The 20,719-nt window shown below is 40.5% G+C and overlaps 2 protein-coding genes across 3 annotated transcripts in view; one reads left to right on the top strand and one right to left on the bottom strand.

Annotated features, from left to right (window-relative positions):
- The window catches only part of Wdr64 (WD repeat domain 64), a 135,580-nt gene extending 129,646 nt beyond the window's left edge, over positions 1-5,934 (bottom strand). Inside the window, exon 1 of the mRNA XM_046432506.2 lies at positions 5,789-5,934. Within this exon, the coding sequence (XP_046288462.1) occupies positions 5,789-5,933 (145 nt within the window). The 5' untranslated portion in view covers position 5,934. The remainder of the gene's footprint in view (positions 1-5,788) is intronic.
- A 13,160-nt stretch (positions 5,935-19,094) lies between these two features.
- The window catches only part of Opn3 (opsin 3), a 42,656-nt gene continuing 41,031 nt past the window's right edge, over positions 19,095-20,719 (top strand). Inside the window, exon 1 of one of the 2 annotated variants that reach the window (XM_046432529.2) lies at positions 19,095-19,584. In XM_046432529.2, the coding sequence (XP_046288485.1) occupies positions 19,212-19,584 (373 nt within the window). In that variant the 5' untranslated portion in view covers positions 19,095-19,211. The remainder of the gene's footprint in view (positions 19,585-20,719) is intronic. The other variant, XM_046432528.2, reaches the window with a different exon arrangement.

Genomic DNA, 20,719 nt, shown 5'->3' with positions numbered 1-20,719 from the left:
CTTTGGAAACATAACTAGGCCTTTGGCTAAAATAATACTAAATCTGTAGAAAATATCTTGCTTTTGGTAGACTGTGCTTTCTCTACAGCCTTTGTTTCAGCTATCTTAGAAATTTTGGGCAGGAACCCCAAAATAAGAAAATGAATTACTTCTTTCTTATTGTGAAAAGTTTCACCAACTGAAATGAAATGAAAGGTAGAGTGTGCAAAGAACAATAATTGGTTCTTTGACGCTGTGTAAACATAAACATACACACACACACACACACACATACACCACTGTTTGAATCTTCATTTTGCCAAATATACTGATTTACTGGGGTTATGTTACCTGCAGCCAAGTTAGGAAAACTGTGTGTATCCCAGCTGTCTGGATTCAGTCACCCACCCATGTAGGAAATAAGCAAGCGATACAGAAAGGAAAAATGAATTTAATGCAGTTTGAGCACCCTGGGGAGAAGCAGTTAGATTGTTCCTCCTTCAGTCTTACAAAAGGAGTAACAATTTATAGAAACAAAAGCCAGGAGATACACATATGTAGGTTTAACTAGGCTATTCTAGTTAGAGAATGGGTCACAGCTTCAGCTTCCTTAGTGCCTTCCTGGGCCAGGGGAAACGTTCTCAATTTCCTTCTTGGCTTGAGGAAGTTCACGATGCTAAAACAATTCCATAGGAGGTCTGTTTCAGTAAGACTGTTGACTCTAAGGTCACAAAAGAGTTAGATGCAATGATTTATCGAACTGTACACAGAGATCAGATTCTTTTATTTAGTTCACACAACTATATTGAGAATTGTGTGTCAAAACTGAGCTAGACATGTGACTTAGAATGAAAACTCAGCAAGCAGGATTCCTGCTCTCAAGGGGCTTATATTCTAGGCAGAGGATCAGAAAATGAAAAAGTGAACAAACAATTCACAGATGGTGACAGGCAAGGCTCATTAATAGAGACAGACATTAAGTTAGCGGTTATTTATTCATAAGGTAGGAAGTAGTATTGCTGGAAAAAGGCATGAGGGAACTTGCTGGGAGATTATAAATGTTCTTTGTCTTTGTCTGGTTGGTGCTATAGGTACGATGACCAATGTTCAAATTTATGAAGCTCCACACTTAAGCTTATAATTGCACTTTGTGGATTGTTGACTTTATGGGTATGTCAACCTCAGTGCAAAGTAAAACTAAATGGCATTATAGAATGAGATAAGTGGGATGAAAGCAATCAATGGGAAACTGTGATAGAATTATATGATGTTGGGGACCTCGGGGAAGGCTTCTTTAAGGAGGAAGATAAGACTATTAAACTAAGGAAAATTTAATATCAAGCTAAGAAAAAAGGAGTCAGTCATTTGTAAAGAAGACAAGAATATTTAGACAAAGGCTGATAAACACAAAGCCTTGGTTGGAAAGAACTCTGTGTGTTCTGGGAAGGTGAGTAAGTATAGTTTAGTGGGTACTGGGAAAGTGCTATGAGCTAAGACCAGACACGCAGGAGGGTTAAACTAGGGTCAGAGTTGGTCTTTTATCCTAAGCACTATGGTAGGCTACACTGGAGGGTTTCACAGAGGGAAAGGATAATCTGACTTAATTTTTAACTTTTTTTTAATTTAAATTTTATTTTATTTTTATAACTTTTTATAACCACATAAAAATATGTGGTGCTGAGGATCGAACCCAGGGCTTCAGAGGCTTGGGCCATGATGATACTGCAGTTGACTGTACATGTCTCACTGCTATAGAGAGTCTCACTTATACTTCTCAACTTAATTATCAATAACACACTCTTTCTCTTTTGCTCTTGAAAGTGTTCCTAGTTGGAGGATAAGTGATATGAGTACCCTATAGATCCCATTGGACATGGTAAGATATATTTGGAAGTAGAATTACAAGGACTTACAATGGAATAAAAATTGATGTAAACAAAAGTGGTGAGTGAAGGAAAGGCAGGAGTTGAGAGCACAGATTCTTGTCCAGAGAAGATATTATGACCACTCCCACCCCCAAACACATGCATATACATATATACACAACACACATACACAACACACCCATGCACATGCAAACCTGTGCAAAAGCCATTTGGTAATGTCTGGAGACATTTCTGATTGTCAAAACTAGAGGTGGGTGTGCTACTGGCATTTAGTGAATAGAGTCCAGGGATGCTGCTAAACATCCTATAATGCATAGGACAGCCCAATGCCACCTTCACGTACATGTATACAGAAAAAAAAAATTATTTGACCAAAAGGTCAATAGTGCTAAGGTTGAGAAACTTGTTCTAGAATGGCATTCAGGTTTCTGGTTTCAGAACTCAGCAAATGTTGGTACTATTTACCAAAACAGGAGTAATTGGGAAAGGACTACACTCCTTGGGAAAAATAAAATATTCCATTTTGGTCATATTAAACTTGAAATTACTCTGAGACACACAAATAGTTATTTAGTTATTTTAAATTCACACTAACTAGAACAATATATGTGTTTCCTTGTAAATGTCATGTAATAAGTTTGATCAGATTTTCCAGTCCTGGTTTGTTTTGGATTCTATCATTGTCATTGGCAAGATTTAAGAGCAATATTGCTGGGACAAATTACTGCAGTCTACCTAATATCAATTTTGAGATAGACAACTATTCCATTAAAAACATTCTCTCATTCTTAGCTTCTTGCCTATAGTAAACAGTAGGCCTAATTTTCTAATGATTATTAATGAATATGAATTTATTTCAGACAGTATTAGCAGCCTGATATAAGTTACAATTATACTTTTCCTTCTCAATCTTTCAGACCGGTGCCTCAGTTACAGTAGTCATTGGTCACAGTCATTTGTCTAGCAGTAATTACTCTTTATCTAATCTTAAAAAACTATATAGGGAGGACATATTCAATGCAGGTTTGTGATTACAAGCCTCTCAGTGGATGCAAGGTTAACTTATTTGTGAAGCACACATTTAAGGAGAACCTCCTGGACATCAGACTGTGCTCGCCTTAGGGTTGCAAAACCTTCAAAACACTCATAGGTCAATGGTGGGGGAAAAGGGACAGGAATATATATATATATATATATATATATATATATATATATATATATATATATATATATATATATATTTCAGCAGGCTAAATACATCAGGTAAATTCCTTAAGACAGCAATAAGTGCATTAGCAGTCTGAAGATGCCTTTCCTTAGGGGAAGTTTGGGACTTTTTGCAAAGAAGTGATATTTTATTTGGATCTTAAAAGATGAACAGGACTTTACAGGTATCAAAGAAAAAGAAAGAAAAGGAAAAGGAGGAAAGGAATTGTACATTGGGGGAATGATGCAGCAAAATCAATGATTAAGAGTCTGACATACTTAGAAATGCTAAAAAGTTTATGATAGGGCAGAAGGTGCAGAAAGAAAGTGCCAGGAACAGAGACTAGAAAGGTAAGTTGAGGCATGATTGTTAATGGGCCTGCATGCCAAGTTAACATACATGGATTTCAGAGGTCAGCTAATAAGCCAGGAATATGGCAGATCTAATTTTGTAAAAGGAAAAGCTTTTTGAAAAGTATAGAGGAAGGAATCACTCTCGTCAAGAAGACTATTAATAGGCTGTTGTAATAACCCAAGAGAAAAATACTATGACCCAGTCAAAGGTTATACCAGATAAACTGGCATGGCAAATGATGTTTATACCATAACACCCAGTGAGAACACAGTAGGCAAAGCTCAAGGAGAAAAAGAGGCACAGAAAAAAATGAAAAGGAGAAAAATCAGAAGAGAGTATTATGACAAAAGATGTAGTGGGAGGGCATTTCTTGAAGCAGAGGCGGCTAACAGTGTCAATGCAGCAAAATGGCTAAGTGGGCTGCAAAGGGGAAAACAATTTATTGAATTTGGCAACTGTGTTAGGTTCTCAAATACCTTAGTAAGAGCATTTTCAGCAAAGTGATGAGGAAAGCCAGGCTGGAGAAGGTTGACAATGAAGTGGTAATGCTGTAAGGAAATTTAGTGGAGAAGCAAAGGAGAGATATACAGTGGTAGCTAAAGGGAAGAGAAAGTCAAGGTCAGGGCGCTTGAGTATATTTTTAGATTGAGAGGACAAAGCCAGTGAAAGGAGATTTTTGAGGCTGTTGTAGCAAAGTGACCGCCTTGGAAGGGTGGAGGGAGGACAGGTGCTGCTTTAGGTACTTTGAAAGTGGAAGAAAGGGAATTTGAGAGACTTCATGTCTTTGGGCCATGCTTTCCCATATAATATAGGAAACTTGGCTGGGAGGGGCAGAGATCCCATAGAAGATTTCAGAAAAGATGGTAAGAATTTGGAAAATCAATTACAGAGAACGAAATAAACTGACTGGGGGAAATTAAGTTTTATTGAGATGTTTAGAAAGCCTCGCCAAGTACAAAACTACCCAAAGTGCATATCTAACAGGACTTACACCACCTAGCTCTAATACTTAAAAGTTGAGTGACTTAGGCAGGTGACTCATCTCTACCTCCTGTCTTTTCAGAAATAAAATGGACATGTTAGTAATCTTTGTCTATTCAGATTGCCATGCAAATCATATTAAATCATACTTATTAAAATAACATAAATTATTAAATGCTATTCAAATAATACTGGTTTGGGTACAAACACCCAAAATGAATATTTTTTACTTACATATGATTAAGTAACCTGGCACACATAAGGCAGGTCACATTGTCCCTTTAGCAATTATTTGACCCTTGTTCCTTTTATTTCAATAAGAGCGTTTGTTCTATTGGGTTTTGACTGTGCTATTCAGCCTTACTCTTTATGACTGTCCTTGGGCCCCCCAAATGCATACTATACTAATCCCCTTGAACATGGCCATGGCTCTGCATTGGGTTCTCTGCCAGTCATACTCTTGGCAGACCACTGTCCACTACATTCACCTTATCTTAGCATGCTCAAATCATGCCTGCCTAGAGACATGAGGACTGTCCCAGACAATGGAAAGATAGTGAAACAGGACACTTTGTATTGCTTCCAAAAGTCCTTATGGTATCATGATAACCATAGATATAGAAGGATGGCTGCTGTGATTTGAATAGTGCCCCCCAAGGCCCCATGTGTTAAAAACTTGGTCAACAGCCTGTGGAGTTATTGCGAAGTAATGAAATCTCTAAGAGGTGGGACCTCGTGGGAGGAAGTTAGATCATTGGGATATGCCCTTGAAGGGGATTTTGGGACCACAGCCAACTTCCTTTCTCTCTCTTTCTTTACCTTCTGGTTGCCTAGAGGCAAACAGCTTCCTCTATTATGTGTTCCCCATATGGTGTGCCCCAAAGCAACAGACCATTTGGCCATGGATTGAAACCTCTGAAACTCTTAGCCAAAAATAAAATAATTGGGTTTTGGCTGTAAAATAAAAATAAACCTTTCCTCCTTTTATGCTGATCATCTCAGGTATTTTGTTAGAGTGACAGAAAGCTAACACAGCAGCACATAAGGCTTTCCACATGGTCACTATACACTAACTACTGTGAACCCCAGGTCAACCAGTGAGCAATCAAATCGTAGTGCCTACAAAAGAACCCCGAGATGTCATTTAATCCAATCCTCTAACTTTAAAATTGAGACAATGAAGATTCAGAGAATTGGGAAAAACATCTCCCCAAGTCAAATTAGCTATTTAGAGACAAAGAAAGAACAAGAACTCAGATCTTCAGGACCCACATTTGGTGTCCTTGCTATTAAGCTACACTGGTTTTCTCTGATGGCTTCAAACACTTCCCAGTTCTAATCAACCTCCCCAACTCTACTTCCCTGTAATCACTGTTCTTACCTTCTTTTGGGAAAAACAAGCCTGCTCTTTCACCTTTTTTCTGGAGTGCTGTCTCTTCAACCAATTTTTGAAACCCATTCACGGCTATTCTGAAATTGTTAATCAAAACTGCAGGGCTGAAATGCTTTTTGTCTCTGATATCCATATGGACACAGGGAATCTTTTATTTCTGTAGAGAAATAAAAAGTTGTTTTATTTGCCAATGTGAAAAACCTTCCGTTTCCTGCAGTGCTGCTCTGCTGTCTCAATTTTTGCTCTAAGTCTCATTCTTTTGATCTCAAAATTCCAGCCTATGGATAGGAGTAAGAGTTACCATAGGATGTTAGTAGGGAGGAAGGCTGGCTTAGGTCTAACGCGTTTCCTACAGGCAAACATTTCTGCAAAACTTCCTGACCTCATAATGTTAGCAGTGTCCTTCAGATGGTCCCCATTGCATCACAATGTCTCTGTAACATTTTGCTTTTTTCACAAGGAGGATATTGAAATTTGTTTCTCCTACAGGTTTTTGTATGTGGGTGTATACTTCTTTAGAGGGAAGATAAATGGGTAAATACCAAGTAAGAAAAGTAGGCGTTACTTTATCCCTTCTATATCTCTTCTCACCTCACACCTTTTGTCTCCCTCATGGTGCTTTGAAGGAAGTTCACGCTCATTTTTTGTAGCTACACTGGATATGGAAGCTTGAACTTCTACAGATGCAAATGTATTTCAGCACCTGTTATTTCTACCTCAAGTGAAGACATTTTTAGAGATCACAGAGAATTTAAAAAATGCCTCTTATTCCTTCATGCATGGACCTTCATTTAAAACAATAAAATGAACTAAGGATAGGAAGGAATAGCTCCTGTTAGGGAAGTTTTTCAAGATGTCAGTGGAATAAGAGACCTTTCTGTATGCTCCCTTCCCTCTAATTACAATCTTCAATCCCATTTAGTCCAATTGCTATCGAATCAAATTTTTCAGTCTTCACAATTTTTTATGGGAAGGAGATGTTGTCTGTTTATCAACAACTTGTTAGCTTCCTATGGTTTAGGTGAGTTAGATGAGGTTCCTACCCCTTTGGTAGTCCATTTTAAAAAAACATCTTGCAAGAACTTGCAGAGATAAAGCAAATGACATTGAGGAACACCTTCAGCTCCAATACCGTTTGTTTGACATCCATCTCTAGCTACAATCTATGAGAAAGAAAATCTCTAACATCACACATAAAGAAAAATCTCCTAGCTCTAATTTCATTCTCTATGATCTCTAAAAACGTTATTTCTTTTCTTTCCTTTAAAGCTTTCAAAATACAATGCAGCAACATCTGAAGAGCCACCTTTCCTATGATTCTAATGCATGTATTCTTATATTCTTCCATCTATTCATTCAGCTAATATTTACTGAATACCAACATCATGCTAGAGGCACTAGGATATAGCAATGAGCAAGTTAGCTTCTTGAATTTACAATCTAATATTAAAATAAGACAGGTAAAAAATAAGCAAGTTATATGTCAGAAGATGGTGAGTGTTATGAAGAAAGAACAAAGGTATGTGTTGGAGCAGGGGAGTTCAGGGAAAGTAATTATTTTTACATTAATAAAAAGACATTTGGGCAGAAATATGAAGGAAGTAAAGGTAGCATGGCACATGGATAGATGGTAGAAGGATGTTCCAGGGAAGAGCAAGAATGATGTTCTGAGATCCACATTTGCTTAACATTTCTGAAGAAAAGCGAAATGGGTGGTTTGTCTAGGATGATATGGGATGGGAGAGAGAGGAAGGGAGATAAGAGCCAGTTTCAGGGTGTTGAGGTGGGCAGATCATAGAGGATCCTATAGTCTGTTGTTGTAAAGGCTTTTAACCTGAGACATACAGGAGTTGGCAGAATAGTTACATGATCTGAATTCTATTTGAAAAGCATTGCTCTAGTTGCTTTCTATGAATCACAACTAGAAGGAAGAAAGAATAGATAGAAATAGATAAATCCATTAGGTAGCAATTTCAATAATCCAAGTTAAGAGATGACAGAAGCTTCAAATAGTGTGTAGACTATATTTATAGCCTGACTCCATGAACATACTGAAAGTAATTATAATACTTACTAGGCAATTGGAAATTGAAATGCTGACTAGATATTTGATGATATTAAGAAAATGTTGTTCATTATATTAGACATTCTAATTATATTTTATGTTGTTTGTCTATCTCCATTTGTGTTGTTATAACAAAATGTGTTAGACTGAATAATTTACAAAGATCAGAAATTTATTTCTTATAGTTCTGGAGGCTGGGAAGGAAGCCCAATAGCAAAACTCCAGCAAATCCAATATCTGGTGAGTGCCCCATTCCTCAGAGGTGGCATCTTCTCTGTGTCCTCACATTGTGGAAGGCAGCTTCCTCCAAGCCTCTTTTATAAGGATACTAATCCCATTCATGAGAATGGAGCCCTCCTGACCTAGTCATCTCCCAAAGGCAGATCCTCCTAATACCATCACCTTGGTGGTTAGATGTCAACACATGACAGAAATGTTAATATCAAAGCATTGTTATTATTTAATGTTATATTTTAGAGCTACATATGGAAATATTTACAGATAAGCATTGAAGTATAAAGGAGCAGTCACTTGTGCAAAGTAATATTGATCATCCATACATAGTAAGGACTGAAAATTAACCACTGGAATGTGTATTATACCTTGAGGAATGCTTCATCAGTGGAATGATGGGGGGTGGGCATGGAGATAGTAGGTATAAATGTGTATTAAATGCATGTTATGGCAAGGCCATTTGGGAACATCTTAGAAGGGTTTGCTAGAGCATTTTTGACAACTATTATGGCCATTTATAAAGATACAGGATGTATCTGTACTTGTATTTTTTCTATTGCAAAGATGATATAACCACAAATTTAAAGAATATTAAAATAAATCTATCATGTTCCTCACATTTTTTTTTGTACTTGAGATTGAACTCAGGGGCACTTTACCATGGAGCTACATCCCTACACCTTTTTATTTATTTATTTATTTTTTGAGACAGGATCTCACTAAGTTGCTTAGGGTCTTGCTAAATTGCTGAGGCTAGCTTAGAACTTGCAATCCTCCTGCCTCAGCCTTCCAACATGCTGGGATTCTAGGTGGGCGCCACTATGCCTTGTCTCCCGCTCTTAAAGGCTATTAATTTTAGAAAATCAGGCTACACTTTGATACTTTTATAGTTTTAATATAACTATGTACATTATTTAAATTTCAATGTATGTATTATTCTATAAATCTGTCTCTGGGTTTCTAGTAGCTTTTGTTAGCATAGTTATTCCTTTTTCTTTTTCATCTATTTTGTCAAATGTGTTATTTTATTAATTACTTTTTACATGTAAATGACTGTGAAAGGGATTGGTGAAAAATATTTAGAAGCAAGCACATCCTTAGCCATTCAAGAAAAGAAATGGTATTGCCACTGTCAGAGGTAAGTCCCTAGCAAAATAATTGGTGGGAACAGTTTCTCTGAGCTAGTTTGGCTTCAGCTTCCACGAGTATTATGAGAACCATGTGTGGAAGTTAGCAGGTCAGACTGTGATATAAGGTGCATGGTTGGATTCTCAACCTGTCTATCTTTTGGGCCAGGTAGCAGCCTCTAATAGAAATCCTGCCAGGACAATAGGTTGCTTTGTGTTCTCTGCTCCTAGTGCATTGTGGCCAACTCCAATTCTCAGGCTACATCAAGGAAGAACTCTGGGATAAAAGGGAAGTTCTCAGATGATTCCTTTGACAGGTCACTGAGAGGCAGGAACTTCAACAGTGCGTGGCCATGGCTGACCAGGGATTGCCAAGAACCTGGGCCAGGCAGATTCAAAATAGAAAGACAATGCATGAGGGGGACATATCTTGGTAACAACACTCCTCCATGGGTCTATCTCTTGAGTCACAATCCTGAAGCCAGGACTTTAGGTACAGTGGGGCATGGGTGTCATATGGCCATAACCCTTTACCATCATTTTGTGAATTCCTTTATCCTTGGCTTATTTCCTGTGTCTTTCTTTTCTATGATTTATACCCTAATTTTGTTGGCTCACATCCAGAAATAGCACCTGGAAGATATGTTTGCAGGAGGAAGGGTTTCAGGAGATTTAACCCAGAGCCCTGTGCTTGCCAAGCAAGTATTCCACCACTGAATTACATCCCAGCCCAAGAAAAATTTTGATATTTGCAGGTCTAAAAATATCCTGATCTTTGCTTTCCTTTGATGATATTTGTGTATAGAATTCTAGTTTGGAAATTGTTTTCTTTCAAAGTTGTTAAGATATTATTACACTCTTTTTTTTAAAAGGAAATACAGATTTTTTTGAGAGAGAGAGAGAGAGAGAGAGAGAGAGAGAAGAGAGAGAGAGAGAGAATTTTTTAATATTTATTTTTCAGTTTTTGGTGGACACAATATCTTTATTTTATTTTATGTGGTGCTGAGGATTGAACTCAGCGCCCGCGCATGCCAGGCAAGCGCGTTACCACTTGAGCCACATCCCCAGCCCCTTATTACACTGTTTTAAGGAGTTCATTCTGACCAGCTTCTGTTGCTAAATTATTCTGATTCCTAACTCTTCATGCATAACTTTTTAATTTTTTTTCCTTTAAGAAGCTTACAAATATTGTTTCCTGTTTACCAAACTTTCACTATAATGAATATTGATGGGAAAAATATATATTGTTAATTAATCACAATTTCACTAACCGGTTTCTTTAAGAAATCTCCTCCCTAAATCCTTCATCACCTAATTTACTCCTCCCTAAATCCTTCATCACCTAATTTACTCCTCCCTAAATCCTTCATCACCTAAACTCTGTTTTTAACAGTGCTATAGGTTAGATGTAGACTATTCCCCAAAGGCCCATGTGTTCAAGGCTTGGTCCTCAGTTAGGCACTATCAAGAGGTGGTAGAAACTTCAAGAGATCAGGCCTAGTAGGAGGCCTTGTGGTCATTGGGGAATGCCCCTGAAGGGGACAGAAGGACCCTAGCCCCTTCCGCTTCGTCTTTTTCACTCCTGGCCATGAGGTGAGTGGTTCTGCTAAACTGTGATGTGCTGCTTTGCCACAGGCCCCAAAGCAACAGGGGCAATTGATCATGGGCTGAAACCTCCAAAACTGTTGGCCAAAATAAACCTTTTTCTTATCTCCAGCATTTATTATAGTGACAGAAAGCTAACTAATAAAAACAGCAAAGTTACAAATAAGATTTCGTTTTAAAAGTCATTGTATATATTTTGGGAGAATATGGGTAGCTTGCATAGTTTATACATTAAGGTGATCTTATATCTCATCCATCTAAGGAATTGTATGACACAGAAGGCTAGGGATTATTCAGTACTCCAAACAGGAATGTCAGATAAAACATGTCTCTGTCTCTCTTCCCCAATACTTTGCAAAGGACAGTCTTGGAACATAAAGAGGTTGTGACTGATGCTCCAGTATAGGAGGATATTAAACTAAATTATTTTCTGCCTTGGGAGTAACCCCACAAAGGCTTGAGGAACTCCCCAGTTATAAAGGTCATCCATGCAGGAGGTGGGAGAGGGACTAGATCTGCATATATGTGCACATTCTCACCTCCAAGCTATTTGCAAGAAGGCAACATGTTTAATAGGAGTTTGTGGAGACAATGAGCACTTTGAGGGGCCAAACTTTCCCTGGTTTCTTTCCATCCAATGAGCACTGATGGGGAGAGATAGAGGGCACTTCCAGAATTTAATGGTGAAAGGATGCATACCATATTTGCAGAAAGTCATATACTAGACTCTGAGTAAAGTATCCCACACTGGCCCATCTTCAGGGGGGCTCTATTGATGGGGCCTCTATTATCTGGGGAACCCTAAGCATCACCTGTGAGGGAAACCCAAGCACCTGGTTGATGAAGGCATTGCTTCTGTCAAGGGAAGTGTTTAAGAAGAATCTCAGGGGCCTAAGGTTTTCTAGAGAATCCAATAATCACCCCAGAAGAGAAAAGCTCAGCATTTAAAATATGATATAATAAGAGGGCTCCAACATAAGATGACAACTTTACCAATTAAGATTTTTTTTTTCTCTTGAGCCCAGACAGGCCAACAGCAGCATCTGTAGGTCATGAGTCAAGGAAATGGGAGAAGCTAAGCTTGTTTTTCTATCTCACCCTCACAGAAGCTCTCTAAGCAAACTATTTTGGAGGGTGGACAGTGAGTTTTACATAGGTTTTAATGTTTTAGTATTATAATGTCCAGGACTTGTCTTAATTGAAAATGGTCAGAAAAGCTTTGGGATCTGCCAAACTTTAATCAAAAGACAAAATAAGTAAATAAATAAATAATAAAGCAGGTGGAAAGAAGATATCTGAAATGAATCATGGGAGAAAAAAGACTAAAGTTACTTTTTGTTTGTACCATACCCAGTCCAGCTTGTTTGATCAACTGGTTACATGAGTTTACTTCTACATGCTTGAGACAGTGAGGCACAAGCATGATTTACACACGCTCCCCCGTTCCCCGCCTTTTTTTCTTTTGTTTTTAAATTGCAGTATAATGCACCAAACAAAATTTACAACTTTAACTATTTTAATTGTATAATTCAATAGCATTAAGACATCCATAAGGTTGTACAATTATCAACACTATCCATTTCTAGAATTTTTGCATAATTCCAAACAGAACGTCTGTGTCCAGTAAATTTCCCATTCCCTCTAACTCCCTGTCACTGGAAACCAACCACCATGCTACTTTCTGTCTATATGATTGCCTATTTTAGGTATGTTATATAAGTGCAATCATATAATATGTGTCCTTTGTGTCTGATTTATTTCATTTAAGCATAATATTTTAAAAGTCCATCTATGTTGTTGCATGTTCTAGAATTTCATTCCTTTCTGTTGCTAAATAATATTCCACTGTTTGTGTGTCTCACATTTTGTTTATCATTTATCCATTGATGGACATTTGGGTTATTTAGGCCATCACAAATAGTATATCTATGAACACTGCTGTACAAATAATCTGTTTGAGTCTTTGATCCATGTGTTATTTCTTTGATCCGTTTTGAGTTAATTTTGTATATGACATAGGGTTCTGCCGCAGTCTGGCTGGGCACCAAATAACCGAGCCACCACACAGCCTTGTAGATTCAAACAGCAACTCTTTATTCCCGAACTGTCACCAGCACTCTACATGCATATTCTGGGAAAATCCACACACTCCACCGGGCTCTGCATACCAAATACTCTCTGAATCCCGGGAGAACTCAACGGGAACTCAAGGAGCAGGCGCCCAAGGCAGCAGGATACGCCCTATTCTCAGCAGGATCCACACCCTAAACCTGGAACCGCCCTAAACCCAGATCCGCCCTGGTCCTTGAGCAGGGTCACCTTTCTCAAACATTCATACAATGTCACAGCAAATTACCTGGGTCCCAGGCAAGCCCATTTCCACAATGGAGAGTCCTCCCTCTAAGCCATATTGAGACGGAGTCCAGGAAACCAGAGCAGTACTTGAGGAAATGAAATGTGAATGTCCCCAAGGCCTGGAGCCCATCCTAAGGAAATGAATCTAGAAAGCAGCTCCCAGCAAACAGGGAGATGCTAATCCAAAAGCCGCCCCAGGCCCTTACTGACCAGATTACTCCTTCAGCCCACTTATCCCCCATCTTTTGGGTCTTCCCATCTGCATTCTATATCACTGTAAGATAATGGAAAACAAAGTAGTAGGAGCAAATGTGACTCCATTTTGTTTTATGACTTCATCCTGTAAAACAACCATGCCAAGTAGAAAGGTCACAACTGGGGCAAAATGTTCTTTTCCTTTTGCTATAGAAACCTTTAAGAACATGGAACTACCTAATGGGACATTGTTTCTGTAACTAGGGTAACAGGGCTCTGTTTCTGTAACTGGGGTGACTGGGCTAACTCTGATTGATTAGGCTTCCCTCCGCTTGACTGCACTGTCCTGCTTCTGTTCCTGGCTTGCTTGCATTGGCTGGACCTTCCTGAACATCCCTTTTGCGGTTTTCAGGCTTATAAGGAGTGTCCTTGCTATTGTTCGGGGCTGATCAGGGGAACAGCTTTATGTTCTGGTCAGCCGCCACTGGTGTGCTTCAATAAAGGCTTGATTCGATTACATGTGAGTGGTCTGGAAGTCAGTTTATGAAACCCTGGGACGAAGCTTTAACTATAACAGATCATTGTGTTTATTCTTATTCTAGTACTGTGCTTACTTTTAAGTGGTAATACTTTGCCATTATTCCATCAATACATAATTCATAAATTGACAAACATTTTTATGTTTAACAAAGAAAATTGTAGGTGTGATATCTTGCCTATTTCTGTCAAGTTCAGTACTGTAAAAAACAACAGAATCAACATTCTTAAACATTTGCCAAAGCCTCTTACTCTTACTTTTCATTCGCTGCTATTATTTCTCTTGCATAGTGTATGGTTTAGATGTTAGGTGTCTCCAAAAGCTCATGTGTGAGAGACAGTGCAAGAGGGCTTACAATGTAAGGGTCCGGCAAACGTCGGAGGAAGAGACCACCAAGAGACCGGCTCATGCAACAGCAAAAGGGAGAGCGGCCAAGAGCCCCAAGCGGGGGTTGAGCAGTGCTTAAGTACACTTTTTGGGGAGGGCAGGGACTTCACATACATCACAGTCTCCTTTAACTAATCACCATACACCGCGGGAAAATCAAACAACAATTCTTAAACATGATTAGCACATTCATTGGCGGGAACAGGTCAGGCGGGGGTGATAGGTCACTCCTAAAGAGGAGGGTACATTCAAACTGATTGGTTTGGGCCCTGAATGCCTACGTGCCAAACTGCACAGGGTCCAGGTTATTTAACAACTAAATGGTCAGTACCGGGCATTGTCCTAACTGCCTCAGGAATTTCAGGTTCTGTGTGCAGTTCAAAAACTTTACAATACCTGGTCCTTTACATTTTAACTCAGGCTTTACAGCTTAGAAACTTTACCCTTTCAAGAGGTGAAATGATTGGGTTAGGAAAGCCTTGACCCAATCAGTGAACTAATCCCTGATAAATGAAGCCAGAATTAGACAGGCAATCAGTATAGATAGGTAAATTGAGTCATGGTGAATCAAGGAGGCCAATTTGAGTAAGTCCAAGAAGTTGGAGACTGCCCCCTGAGGGACTGAAATGACTTCAGAGTCTTTCCTCCACCTTATCAAGATAACCTACTAAGGTAACCTGTCCTAGGAATTGCCCCCCGCCCCTCAGCTACAGGGAGTTTTGAAAGTTGTTAATGTATCCTGGGCTACTCTATCCAGCCCTTCCCCAGTCCACCTGCTTCTTACCTTTTGGCCATCCCACAGAGTATCTCCATCCAGGAAGGAGATTAGGGGAAGAGAGCAGGAGAACAAAGGAAGCCTAAGACCTATAAGAAAGGCAGAACATCCTTGCTTCTTAGAATACCAGGATACCAGCTATGGCCCCCTTCTCCCTCCTGGGAGAAGTCTATATTACCCCTTTTTAAATAAACCCTGCATATTATTTATATGCTTGCTTTGGCATACTTCAACATGTAAGGGAGCAGAACTTTAACTGGTAAAGGGGGGGGGCGGTGGTAATCACAAAGATTAACTGAGTGATAATTGAAGGCAGGTAGGGTGTGGCTGGAAGAGGTAGGTCTTTGAGTACATGCCTTTGGGGTATATATTTTGTATCTGGTGAGTAGAGTCTCTCTCTGTTTCCTGATGTGATGCCCTGAGCTACTTTCCTTCACCACACTCTTCTGCCATGATGTTCTGCCTCACCTCAAACTCAGAGGAATGGAGCCAATTGCCTATGGACTAAGACCTCTGAAACTATGAACCCCCAGATAAACTTTCCTCCTCTAAAATTGTTCTTGTTGCTCTTTTGGTCACAGCAGTGAAAAAGCTGACTAAAACATGGTATTTCCGTGGGCTTTATTCTGTATAAAATAAAACCCAAAATCCTTTTATTACAATAGCCAAGACTCTGCAATGATCAGGCCAATCAGTGCTCACCCACCTCTCTGCCCTCATTTCCTATTTTCTTCTTTTTTTAAATTTTTTATTGTTGGTTGTTCAAAACATTACATAGTTCTTGACATATCATATTTCACACTTTGATTCAAGTGGGTTATGAACTCCCATTTTTACCCCATATACAGAATGCAGAATCACATCAGTTACACATCCATTGATTTACATATTGCCATACTAGTGTCTGTTGTGTTCTGCTGCCTTTCCTATCCTCTACTATCCCCCCACCCCTCCCCTCCCCTCCCCTCTTCTCTCTCTACCCCCTCTACTGTCATTCATTTCTCCCCTTTGTATTGTTTTTCCCTTTCCCCTCACTTCCTATTGTATGTACTTTTGTATAACCCTGAGGGTCTCCTTCCATTTCCATGCAATTTCCCTTCTCTCTCTCCCTTTCCCTCCCACCTCTCATCCCTGTTTAATGTTAATCTTCTTCTCCTGCTCTTCGTCCCTACTCTGTTCTTAGTTACTCTCCTTATATCAAAGAAGACATTTGGCATTTGTTTTTTAGGGATTCGCTAGCTTCACTTAGCATAATCTGCTCTAATGCCATCCATTTCCCTGCAAGTTCTATGATTTTGTCATTTTTTAATGCAGAGTAATACTCCATTGTGTATAAATGCCACATTTTTTTTATCCATTCGTCTATTGAAGGGCATCTAGGTTGGTTCCACAGTCTTGCTATTGTGAATTGAGCTGCTATGAACATCGATGTAGCAGTGTCCCTGTAGCATGCTCTTTTTAGGTCTTTAGGGAATAGACCTAGAAGGGGAATAGCTGCAAGTACATGAAAAAATGCTCACCATCTCTAGCAGTCAGAGAAATGCAAATCAAAACCACCCTAAGATACCATCTCACTCCAGTTAGATTGGCAGCCATTATGAAGTCAAACAACAATAAGTGCTGGCGAGGATGTGGGGAAAAGGGTACACTTGTACATTGCTGGTGGGACTGCAAATTGGTGCAGCCAATTTGGAAAGCAGTATGGAGATTTCTTGGAAATCTGGGAATGGAGCCACCATTTGACTCATTTCCTATTTTCATTCAGCGGCTTTGTTACCGCTGTTTACACTGAGTCCTTGCTTCCCCGAATGCTGAAGTATAACACCAGAGAAGCATGCTGAGGCAAGTTTAGAGTGGAAAATGGAAGGCTTTATTAAAGGACAGCAGAAAAGACTTCCTCCTGGAGGAAGAAGGGGGCCCAAAAGGCAGAATCCGTGGAAGGAGGAGGTCTTCCCTTTTTTATAGCTAAACTCTTCTTTCAGCTTTCCCACACTCCTTTGTTTTCCATTATCTTACAGTGATATAGAATGCAGATGGGAAGACCCAAAAGATGGGGGATAAGTGGGCTGAAGGAGTAATCTGGTCAGTAAGGGCCTGGGGCGGCTTTTGGATTAGCATCTCCCTGTTTGCTGGGAGCTGCTTTCTAGATTCATTTCCTTAGGATGGGCTCCAGGCCTTGGGGACATTCACATTTCATTTCCTCAAGTACTGCTCTGGTTTCCTGGACTCCGTCTCAATATGGCCTCCATTTTATTTATCTTACTCAATTTTAGACCCTATTTACCTAACTACACTAACTACCTATCTGTAAATCTAGCTTCAGCTTTCTTGTTGTTCTTTAAATATACCAAGCACAGGCCCACTTCAGTACATGTATCCTGTGCCTAAAGTACTATCTGTAATCACCATGTCTAAATAACAACCAGGTTCCTCCCTCTTCCATACCCTTTCTCTGCTTTATAATTCTTTATGGCACTTAGCATATGATATCCTACATATGTATTAATTTGATTTCATCTACTTTCTAAATACTGGAATGCAAGCTTTTTGAGGGAGGGATTCAGCACCAAAGAATGAATGCTTTAGAAAAAAAATACAGTGAGTCCTTTTTTCATTCATTCAACTAATATTTATTGTGAACTTACTGTAGAAGAGAAACTAAGGTGAAAACACAGTGGATATTAAACAGAACTGAATAGGTTCTAAAATATAAAATAATAAAATTGAAATATAAAATTAAAAAGTTTTAAAGGGTGGATGGGCTAGATAATCTCATAGATGGCAAGTCCAGTTTAGAACCCTTAAAGGAAAATCAAGGACAGAGGACAGGGCACACTGCCCCTTGACTATTGCTCAACACACCAGGGTGGAGAGCTGACCATCCAGAAGATTAGATTCTATTTCTAGGAAATTTGGAACAGGAATTCCTTGAAGCTAACCATTCTTTACTCATCTTTTGAGGCTAGAGGGGTAAACACCTCCATGTAGAGCAATTACTTTCCCTTCTACAAACTCAGCCTACTTACCAGGGCCAAGGATAGCCTGTGGGTGTGGCTGTGGGGTGCATCCTCCTGTGAGGTCTTGTTAGAGATCCTGCAGGAATAGAGGCAAAAGCAGCTCTTGAAGAATGTAACCATGTTCACAATCTATATTTGAAATGTACTATATTTTCATTGCTACCAGGGAAAAGGCCCAGTGGAAAATGTGTCCTGTTCTAAATATAGCACTTACTTTTCTATACCTGCTAGATTTAGGTTGAAGCTATGGGGCACAGCCCAGGCAGTCACCTTCACTGAAGGGCTTCAGCTACACTACTCAGATCAGGACAGAAAGGTTTTGGGGTACAGCCTGGTGCTTAAGCTCAGTCTCACTTTAATGCCATTTCCTTCTTTATCATGATTCTCTCTTCCTATCCCTCGCCATTGCAGCACATTCTTTAAAGTCCTTGAATATGTCCTCCAGCACTCAGGCAGTTAAATTTGTCAATTTATCTATCAGTTTAACGTTTTTTTCTTCCTCAGTTTCCCTATTTGTAAGATTGTTTGGCTGATACCATATTCCAATCTTTTCAACATTTTGTTTTCTTTTGCTTTCATTAAGTGGGGGGTGGGAGGGGTTGGGGGGAGAGAAGCCTAGTGTGGATGTACTTAATCCAACCCTTTTGCAAGCACGTGGTAGATGCAGGCGTTCATAAATATTTATGAATGAATGAATGCATAAGTATGTGAGTGAATGGGTGAGAGGACATGATGTTTTTAAGCTGAATGCGCGCGGGGAGATGGGAATGTGCAGAACCATTGAATGAGGTTGATTTGCCTCCCTGTGTTCCTATCCTCCAGACTCACCTACCATGCGCATCCACGCGGGGGCAGGAGTGAAGGAGGGACCAGAGAGTAGAGGCGGGACTACGAGGATACGCCGCAGGAGGGCGAGGCTACGAGTGCGCGCCAGGGGCGGGGCGCGCTTTCGGGGGCGTGGCTAGGAGGGGCGCCGGGCGGAAGGGGCGGGGAGGGCGTGCCTAAGCGCGCGCTGGGCGCAGCCTTCGGCGCAATGGCCAAAGCCGACCGCCGAGTCCCGGCCCCACCCGGACGCTGAGCGCCTCCGACAGCCGAGCGCGCCGGCGCCGGGCCATGTACTCGGGGAACCGCAGCGGCAGCCAGGGCTCCTGGGAGGGCGACGGGCCTGCGGGCGCCGAGGGGTCGGCGCCAGAGGGGACGCTGAGCCCCACACCGCTCTTCAGTCCCGGCACTTATGAGCGCCTGGCTCTGCTGTTCGGCTCCCTGGGGCTGCTGGGCGCTGGCAGCAACCTGCTGGTGCTCGTCCTCTACTACAAGTTCCAGCGGCTCCGCACACCCACTCACCTCTTCCTAGTCAACATCAGCCTCGGCGACCTGCTGATGTCCCTCTTCGGGGTCACCTTTACCTTCGTGTCCTGCCTAAGGAACCGCTGGGTGTGGGACACCGTGGGCTGCGTGTGGGACGGGTTCAGCAGCAGCCTCTTCGGTGAGTTGGACCACGAGGAGGAAGCATCCTCGCCTCAGCTCCCCACTCCCAGCACTGACACTTCCCTCCTGCTTGGCTTCCCTCGCTCCAGCACGGCTGCAGAGCCCCGCCACCCTTCTGCTGCCCCCCGCGACCCCCAGTGCATGGTGTGTCTGCCACCTTCCCTAGTCTCCTCCACCCACGCTGCCGCGACTTCGCTCTCGTGGCCCGCCTCTTCCCCCGCACGCTGACCCTAAATAGCGGCTTCATCCTGAGCTGCTCTTTCAGGCTCCAGCCCTTGCATAAAGTCTCTGGCTTCAGGCAAGCTCATCTTTCATCTCAGGTCTCTGTTTTCACCTCTTGATAAAACTCAACAGGGCATTTATTTCACCACAACGTTTTACATTTTGAGGGAACGAGGCCCTGTAGAGTCAAGAGATCCAAGAGGAAAAAAAAGCTCATGAAAGTTGGAGGAAGAGATAAGACATTTAATTCATATATTGTTTCTTTCCTAAAATGAGAAGTAGCGACCTAAAATTGTGGCAGTCTATTATTTTTTCTTTTGCTCATTAGCAGTTGTAAACCTTTGTTTCCTAAGGAATGAGAAAGTTTCATTCAGGTTCTTAGAATGCAAATTGGCATGTGTCCTATCAGGTATTTTATATTGTGTTTTTCCTCCTTTATATTTTCCATCATACCAAAATCAACGGCTCAGAGAATCCCAAACCAGGTGAACAAATAATTAGCTATGTAGCCAATATATTTCATTAAAGGTGGAACTTGACAATTGATTGAAGATTTATTTGTACAGTATTCCTAATCCTTATGGAAGATTTTTAGGTCTCATTGAGATGACATTTTGAAGGATGCCCAACCCCAGTATATGATTCAAGACATATTCTAAGCTTAGAAAAGAACTTACTTTGTGTGTTCCAGGAATTTCATTTGTATAAAGAGTTGAAATAGAAATGTGTATTTTTGAGGTCTTGAAGTTTCTTTTCTAAGTCTTGAAATCCATTGATGATTTATTACTACTATTATCTTGGCAGATATTAGAGAACGAAAGTCTTTATAACACCATTACAGATATTTTCTTATTCGCCTTTTCATGGTTAATTTTCTTAATATTTCAAAAGAAACAAGAAAATGTCAGAGA

The sequence above is a fragment of the Marmota monax genome, unplaced genomic scaffold, assembly GCF_021218885.2.
Source record: "Marmota monax isolate L192 unplaced genomic scaffold, Marmota_monax_Labrador192_F-V1.1 WCK01_AAM20220418_F8-fsc00090, whole genome shotgun sequence".
In the NCBI taxonomy this organism is placed as follows: domain Eukaryota; kingdom Metazoa; phylum Chordata; class Mammalia; order Rodentia; family Sciuridae; genus Marmota; species Marmota monax.
The sequence above is the reverse complement of the archived record's forward strand: the minus strand, read 5'-3'. Positions and strand labels throughout refer to the sequence as shown.